The sequence below is a fragment of the Impatiens glandulifera genome, chromosome 8 (assembly GCF_907164915.1).
Source record: "Impatiens glandulifera chromosome 8, dImpGla2.1, whole genome shotgun sequence".
Taxonomy (NCBI): domain Eukaryota; kingdom Viridiplantae; phylum Streptophyta; class Magnoliopsida; order Ericales; family Balsaminaceae; genus Impatiens; species Impatiens glandulifera.
Window position 1 is genome coordinate 35,506,665 of NC_061869.1, and position 8,700 is coordinate 35,515,364.

At 33.8% G+C, this 8,700-nt stretch overlaps 2 protein-coding genes across 3 annotated transcripts; both read right to left on the reverse strand.

Annotated features, from left to right (window-relative positions):
- Window positions 1-1,649: 1,649 nt before the first annotated feature.
- Window positions 1,650-3,304, reverse strand: LOC124912139 (putative uncharacterized protein DDB_G0271606). The gene is made up of 2 exons (XM_047452703.1): window positions 2,255-3,304; window positions 1,650-2,175 (listed from the first exon to the last, which is right to left on the reverse strand). The coding sequence occupies exons 1-2, from the start codon at window positions 3,273-3,275 to the stop codon at window positions 2,135-2,137; spliced, it is 1,062 nt and encodes a 353-aa protein (XP_047308659.1). The 5' UTR covers window positions 3,276-3,304; the 3' UTR covers window positions 1,650-2,134.
- A 1,335-nt stretch (window positions 3,305-4,639) lies between these two features.
- On the reverse strand, window positions 4,640-7,794 carry LOC124911545. 2 transcript variants are annotated; one of them, XM_047452047.1, is made up of 6 exons: window positions 7,529-7,794; window positions 6,695-6,774; window positions 5,839-6,608; window positions 5,474-5,570; window positions 5,320-5,400; window positions 4,640-4,817 (listed from the first exon to the last, which is right to left on the reverse strand). In XM_047452047.1, exons 3-6 carry the CDS (start codon window positions 6,166-6,168, stop codon window positions 4,807-4,809), a joined length of 519 nt encoding a protein of 172 aa, XP_047308003.1. In that variant the 5' UTR covers window positions 6,169-6,608; window positions 6,695-6,774; window positions 7,529-7,794; the 3' UTR covers window positions 4,640-4,806. The 2 variants fall into 2 exon arrangements, with proteins under 2 accessions (XP_047308003.1, XP_047308002.1); XM_047452046.1 differs by having other exon boundaries at window positions 5,302-5,400.
- Between the last annotated feature and the right edge of the window lie 906 nt (window positions 7,795-8,700).

Here is an 8,700-nt window from a genome sequence, read left to right on the forward strand (position 1 = left end):
ATATTTAATTTAATATAATAAAAATGAAAAAAATGTTTTTTCTATATAAATAAAAATGAAATTAATAATTTTTATTTAATTTTTATCACTGCTTATATTAGTAGTAAATGAATTATTTTGTCTAATATTTGATTATTACTCTTTTGTTTGATGAATGAGTTTTTATTATTATTCAATTCTTAATTTTTAATTAATTTATTTTTGTGTTAAAGGATTTTTATTGTTGAAAAAAAAATTATTATTATATTTAATTATTGGGATTAAATAATTTTAAAATAATTAATAATGAATGTGAATATAAAAATATATATATATATAAAAAAGAAGAAGAAATATAGAATTAAAATAATTAATAATGAATGCTCTTATATATAAAATAAAATTAAAACAATCAATCATAAATACTCATATAAAAATAATAAAAAATTATAAAAAAGAAAAAATAAAGAGTTCATTTATTAGAAATAAATGAAATAATAAATGAAAAGGAAAGAGAGAGAAAATATATTAATATTTAATTAATAAATATATAAATTTAAAAATAAAAGTTAACCATGGTTACTAAAAGAGGCTAAATGAGCCAATTTTTGATAGTACATACGTTTAAATGACCTTTTATTAGTACATACGTTTATGTGAGCTAGTTGTACAAGTACATACGTCTAAGTGAGCTTTTTTCCATAAATAAATGATTGAAGTATACTATTTATTATACAAGAATCTTAATTAAAAGATTATATTTCTCATTCTCACACAAACGTCTTTATTAGAACATTAACCGGATAATAATTTACTTTATGAGTTACACATACACTTTCAAAGTTTAAGCAATTGAGAAAATGATTCTCATGAATGTTTCACTATTTTGTTTTTTAAAACTAAATAAATAAACTTTTAAATATGAGTATACCAAATAAATAATTATATATTTGAACATTATCATATTTACAAAAGGACACAGTGTTTACAATCAACTTTTTTTTAAAAAAATTCCGGGAATTATTTCCAGTTAGTGCCACACACTAACGAATTATATGTAAAAACGTCTTTTTAAATAATGTTATAATATGATATAAATAGTGCCGTCTCAGTTTTATGAGACAAAAATGATAACAAAAAAATCTTGAAAATAAAATAGAACTATAAGTGCACTCTCCACGAGATGACACTAAATAATGGATTATTTGTAAAAAGTGTTAGCGCATAAAAAAAAAGTACGGTGACACTTATAATTCTTTTTGAACGATTTTGCCCATGTCGCGAGACGTCCACAATCGCGAGACGCAATCGGCATTCGCGAGACGCACCCGACATTCGGGAGACGATTTTTTTTTAAAAAAAATAAAAAAAATTCGTCTCGCGATTGTCGGGTACGTCTCGCGAATGGCGACATTCGCGAGACAAAAATCCGTCTTGCGAATGCCGGTTGCGTCTCGCAACGGGGGCATTTTCGTCCAAAAAAAATATCCCCAACGTTTTTTTTTTTTTTTTTAAGTGTCATTTGCTCCAATTTCCCCTCCCCACCCTATTCACTATTGCCCCCTTATATCCATTCTTGTTGCAACTCCCTTGAAACACTTTTCTATGTCATTATGCTTAAGGTCAGGTTAGAGTTAGACAGGATCAAAGAGAAAGAAATGGTAATTTGAATGAAATAAAATGCTCTCTACACTTTGTATGTATAGCTGCTGCTCCTCAACTGAAGTAGTCTGTAGGTGGTAAGTAATAATACACTACACCAATATATATATATATATATCCTATTATGTAATAATATACACTAGAAATCAAATCAAATAAAAAAAGAGGAAATGAATGACTAGAGAGTGTGTTAATCATCTATCCTTTGAATTTCACCCTTCATAATTCGATTACTTGTCACCTTAAATCCAAGAAGAGCCGGATCAAGTTGCCTCCCTTTCTTTCCTTTCTTCTTCCCACCACCCCCACCACCACCACCACCTTTCCCCATTTCCATCCCCACCTCCGATCCTCCAACCCCATCCTCACTTTGCCCCGCCACAGCCTTCTTCATATTATTACTATTACTTCTGATCAACATCTCGCTAAACGATGTTGTATCAACGCTATTACTATTATATCGTCTTAACCCTTCCCCTTCCTTATACCATTACTACCCCTTTCCTTCATTCATCCTTACATTTTCTGCCCCACCTAAACAACCAAAACAAAATCACAAACAGTCCTTCATAACAAGCTATTTGGAATAAACCAATAAAATATAAGAAATTACCAGCAAACAGTAATCGGTGGTTGTGTCTGTAGTGGTCTGCCGTGTCATCCAAGACATTCATATCAGATTTGCGGTTGCCACTTTCCTTTTCATGGGTTACACCAACATTGGACACTCCCGCGTAAGATCCTAGTCCATCATGTTTCTGGTGGAGCAATTCCATAAGTAATGTCTTGGAACTATCCTCATCCACAGCACCCGCAGACATCCATAAACTCGTAGGATCTTCATACATCGGAAGAGAATGATTCATTTCCGACTCCCACTTCTTCTTCTCTTGTTGTTGCAATACTCGAACGTGTGAATCATTCCACTCGTTTCCTTCCTGCCATCGCCTCTCAACAGAATTCATTTGCATTTCCCTTGGCATTTGCAGTTGTTGTTGTTGTTGATGCTGCTGATGGTGGTAAATATCCAACGGGCTCAGCCCCGCAGTATGAGGGCGGGCTGCCATCCGATGAAATTGATTGATTTCATCTTCAGGATGATGATTAAACTTTGCTCGTGAGACAAGCTCCGATAGATCCACTTGATTGAGTTTCACTTGATACAAGTAATTCTGTTGCTGCTGCTGCTTCTTCAATAAAATTTGCTCGAGGGCAGCTTCTTCTTTACGGTTCTGTATCATTTGTTCGATAAGAGACTGCCTCTGCATTTCCTGTCTGTATATTTGCTGCATATGGAGCCTCTGTTGCTGTTGTTGAAGCTGGGCTTCACGTTCACGTTCGCGTTGAATCTGCTGCTGTTGTTTCAATACAATGAGGTTTTCGAGAATAGATTCTTGGTTAATATTTGGCCAAGTATCGGAAATGTGAGCCGAACCCTCGAGGGTTCCAAATGGGCTAGCTCTTCCGGCTCTATAGTTTGTGTTTATGCTGATGTGGTCAGATGGCTGTTGGTCGCGTCTTGCATAATTTCCTTCTAGCTCAGATAATAACAAACCAAACGGGTGCAGAGCATTATCGTTTCTGCTGTCCATGCCCGGTTCTCTAAACTCATTTCCAAACGAGGGGAACATCATTCCTGCATAACACAAGCAAATGCAGATAGTGTGAATAATTGACTTGTTTCTTACCAACATTTTTACATGTTAGATAGTGAGATCTTCAAAAATCCACATTTGTTAATTGTTAGTCAAAAATCATAATATTTTAAAAATAGTATAAAAATGATCCAATGAGGACTCATGGTTAATGGTAAAGCGCAAGAGCTCATGTCCACAAATTGCGTAATGTTACGTTTTGAACGGCAACTTTCAAACGTTGACCTTTTTTTTCAGAAAAGGACAATAATAGCCTATTTGGAAACTAGCAATTTGTTATAATCTTTATCAGAATCACGGTCTCATTGAAAAGCGACAAAAATCAAAAGTGCATTTTTCCGTTCAGTATTAGATTTTCTTCGATGATTATTAGATTATTTTTACATCATCATCCCGAATATAGTGTGATTTTTGTTATTTCGTTTGTGAGCAATCATATTTTAGATATTCAAATTATAATACAATTTTTGCTTCATCTGGTATATGATTTTATTTTCGATCATTGAAATTTTTTACAAACATAATGCAGATTTTTTCATATGATGATCATCAACATGAAAAAGTTGACATCAAAACAACCCAATTTGATCATGCTATACCAGATGAAGCAAAAAACTAAAATAATTTGGGTCATATCAATAAAATAATTGTATACAAAATAAAAAGAATTTATTTTTACTATAATCTGGGTCATGATTTAAAAAATCAATCTTAAACAAACAAATAAAAAATCACTTTCAATTTTAAAATTTACGATTTTTCAATAATATTGTGACAAAATATGAAAATAGGCTCAGTAATACCGGAAGAGTGGTAAGGAAACACACCTCATTCTCGGTACTCTTGATCGAGGAGGATGTTAGACCAGACAACTGCCAGTGCTGATCAGCCGGTTCAGATACACGGACCAATTTCAGTTCCAGTTTTCGTTTTCTAGAAGAACTCTATGCTGTTCACTTTCGGACGGTAAATCGTTTATGAGATGTGGCATGATTTGACCCAGCTCATGGAAAGGGAGTCTTTGGGAGCATCTTCTAAACGTACCGCAAGTCAATTCCGAAGAATCCTTGTCATACCATGAGATAATGTCGGCCCCCAGAAATGGTCCCTGAATATCTCCTTGAGGATCAAGGTAGTATAAACTCAATTCTTCTGGTTGTAGATACTGACTGACAATTGGTTTCCTTCTGATGATGAAGATTGTAGTTTCCCCATTCTAATGAAGGGAATAAACAAACCATTTGAATCATCCGGAAGAAGATTGACCCTTATTATTACCGTAGCTGACGAACAGAATCTTTGAGTACAGCATGATTTGCACTGTTTGAATGTAATTTAACTTTTTGAAAGTAATAGTATCACCTGTAGCTGCTGATAAAAAGTCAGTGGGGAAAGGACGTCCACTAAATGCTGAATCCAGATTTTCGGGCTGCAAAGCCTTTACTACATCAATAGCACCATTCTCATCAAGCCTGTTGTAGGCTTTGTCAGCCACTAAGAACAGTCGGTTTTACAGATCTTCTGAAAATGCACCCAAAAAAAACAATTACAAAACTCTCTCTATCATGATGGTGGTGCCTAGGGATTATGATACGAGATATAAATTAGGGTTTCGAAGGACAATTCCAATCACACGTAGACATGTGGCCTGGAAATTAATAGTAATAGATAATTGAATTGCATAACTAAACTGACTACTTAAGTCACCTATATAGAATAGGGTAGTCATAATCCTACTATCAATTTCTTTTTCTTTTTCTAGACCAAGGAACTTAGAGGAGTCTGCACAGCATCCTGCCGCATGACCCCACCCCCACTTCAATTCGAACTCGAGACTTTAAACTCTTAATCCTATTATTCTAATTATAATAACTAGATAACCAACAAATTAAAATAAATAACAATAATTATTACAATCCATTGACATGTGTAGTTGGTCCTTCGAAACCCTAATTTATATAATATCAGATTGTGTGAAAGAAAATTTTAAAAATTCCATCCTCACCATTGGGACAAGCATTACCCTTTGTGTCGTCGACAAGGAGATTGACATTGTCTTCAGCTAATGTAGAAGAAAGAGCATTTGATTCCAATTCACACGTCTCTGGAAGGAAGGAAGAAAAATTGGTAAGATTCAGAAAAAAATATGGAAGAAGAGTGATTCAGAAATTAACAACCTTTTGTGCCATCATTTGATCTTTCCTTCTGAAATGAATTGTATATAGCCCCACCGCTGCTAGAGATTTTTCCTTTCAAAACATCTTCTAGGATAGCCTATTCAATAGAATATTACCAATAAGATCCCATACACAATTTTAAATTTTTTTCCCGGAGGGCTAGTACAAAATGGACAATAAGATCACATATACAAATTTAATTTAGACCATGGTTTTTTTTCTTCCTAGAGGAAGGCTAGCACAACGTCTCCCCTCTTCAAGATAAAGGTGCTTTTATTGGGAATACAATTTGAGACCTCAGTCTCTTAGTTCAAAACTGAACTACCCTGGGTGAGTCGCATATGCAAGTTAAGGCAAGGGCTTACCTCCTCTTCTTCATCTGGAGTCACAAAAGCCAGTGGTTGGAGGTGAGTAGTTTGCGTTATGGGAGGAGCTTCTTCCAACCCTTCAAGAATAGTGACAAAGGACGGTTCCATAAAATTTTCCATTCGATAGATATCAAGAAGCTTTCCCCTAGGATAGATAAAAGTATTCGTTGAAAAGCCTAAAGTTCCCGGAATTCCCAAAGGAGAAGTCCCATTAGATCTTCCTCTTCCTAAGTTAAACCCCGCCTTAACTCCTCCCTCGATCTTTCCTTTCTCCTCAAAACCAGGTGCAACACGATATGAGCTGGATCCAGTAGAATTCCCTTCCATTCTATGGTGTGGCCTCCATTTGTCACGAGAATCTAATTCATGTTCAGTATTAGCCTCTTCCTTCTCGACATCCACCTTCTTCTCATTCAGAGGTTCCTTGGTAGTTTTGTCATCGGGAGTCCACCTCGATGACCACTTGCCATCACGCCTAGTGGAGTCCTGCCCGGAACTGCGGTTAGAAACACCGTTCCATCTTTCAGAAGAAGGCAAACCTTATTTTCAATGGTTTCCCTTCCTGCAGGTCGATCAGTCTTCTTGCGATCTCTTCTACCAAGTAATCCAGTTTCTCTCTCTTCTTCACGCCAGCGAAGGGTAGTGTCGGTCTCAATCAGATTTCTTCTCCATTTCTTTTTCTCCTCGGGAACATCCGTACGCCAAACTTCCTTCTGATTGGATTCAACAGAATGCCCGAGAGAAAGAGAACTTGGTGTTCTTACATCCTAGTGAAAAATAAGACAAAAAAACAACATAAATAGAACTGAATGGAAACAAAAGGGTATTCTATGGTAATAAAGAAGGAACTTACTATCTTTGTCTCACTTGGTTTGGCATAAAGCCATTGAGGTGACAAAGGAATGTTCTCAGGTATTGCTTGATCTGAAGTAACTGGTCATAAAAAAATACAAAAGTGCATCACCAATGGATAAGTAATGCTAGACAGACATAATGAAGCTAAGGTTTGGACAAAGAAGGAAAAATCACAATTAATGTTATTGTACGCCTAGATTCATGACATATAGAGTAATTGATTGATTACATCTAAAATAATACTAAATTAGTAAGCCATGCAGAAGATATCCAAGTATCAATTCATTAGAAAACAAAAACAGTAAGGATGAATACTGCAGGTTATAGAAACAATATATATCTACACAACATCAAGAAACTTAACAACAAAATGTAAGATAAATTTTCTTAATCTAGCTAATAATGTTAATTATGCTCTAAAGGATGAACAAGCAATGAACTCAAGATAAAAGCAGTATACAAGATCATACTATATATGCATTTATTCTTAAGAAGGAAAAGATATAGAATCAGTCTTCTAATTCATAACAAAACAGTGGAAACATTCTGAGCACAGGGACCGAATATACCTAAAATCAAATATGATTTCAGATATGAATCATCCATGGAATGGAACTTGAGACCATACTAGCTAGAATGTCAAACATAGGTCATGGTTTGTAATGGATGGTAAATGAAAATCGCAATCGAATTAATCAAGGGAATTGGTGCGCTTAGATCGATCTCGCAAGCAAGCAAGCAATCGGAAAACACACAAGAATCAAGATCGAAACAAATGAGCTCGCGAGATTAGAGAGGATTGAAGGAATACATAAGCATAAAATGCTCGTACCTTTGTCAGTGCAAATTTGATCACTTGGTTCCGATAGAAGATCATGATAAATTTGAAGCTTTCCCTCAGCCATCCAATTGAGAATGAGTGATACAAGATCCGGAGCAAGAGAAGACCACGATTCAGGCGGTGGAATTAGTGAGAAGCAGTGAGAGAGAGATGGAAAGAAGATATAGATGGCTCGTTGGGACTGATCGACTGGAGTGAGAAGATTCGGGAGGTTCGCAAGTCACAAGGCAGATTGAGCTGAAGAGAGAGAAGATTGATGAAAGGGCTCGGATAAGCCAAATGGTCCTATGCATATCAAATAATACAACTAACTAATGGTTGCTTAAAAACACTTGCCAACAAATTAATTAAAATATAAAAACTTAAAAATAAAATAACAATTTTATATTAAAATAATTATTTAAAAATATAAATATAAAATATTTTAATAAATTTTATTATTAAAAAGATTATATCACATTTATAATATAGGTTACTAAATAAACGACTTAGACGAATAAAAAACTATTTGAAATTAATAAAAAAAAGATTGAATCATTCAATATATTTTATATATTATAAAAAATAAGAAAAATGATATATACACACTCTTATACACCTTATTATACCGCACCTACCTAATTTGGTTAAAAATATAAAACATATAATTGGTTAAAAAATATAAAACATATTTTTGAAAAAAACACAAAAAAAAAAATATTTTTTCATATTTTCTCTTTCTTACCAAATCAAATATAAGGTACTATATATATCATTTTTCAAAAATAATATTATAAAAATAATATTATATTTTATTAAATTAAAAACACTTAAATATTTTTATATATAAAAATAATAATATTTTATATTTTTAATTAAATAAAATTAAGATATTAATACTAATTTTAATTACAAAATAATATTAATAAATTTTTTTTAGAATACAAATATTATAAATAAAATGAGATTGAATAATACTTCTAACCAACACTATACTTTTATCAACAATTATATTCCACACTGTTTAGGATCTAGGTCGCGGCTGGCGGACCGGGTCTGGCAGGTTATCGCGTCTCACTCAAAGGTGGTAATTAATCGGTTAAAGATTAACACCGGGGTTCAATACTACACAAACTGTCACAAACCCTTGAACTGAGTTCAAGCGCGAGAGTGGTTGTTTTTAG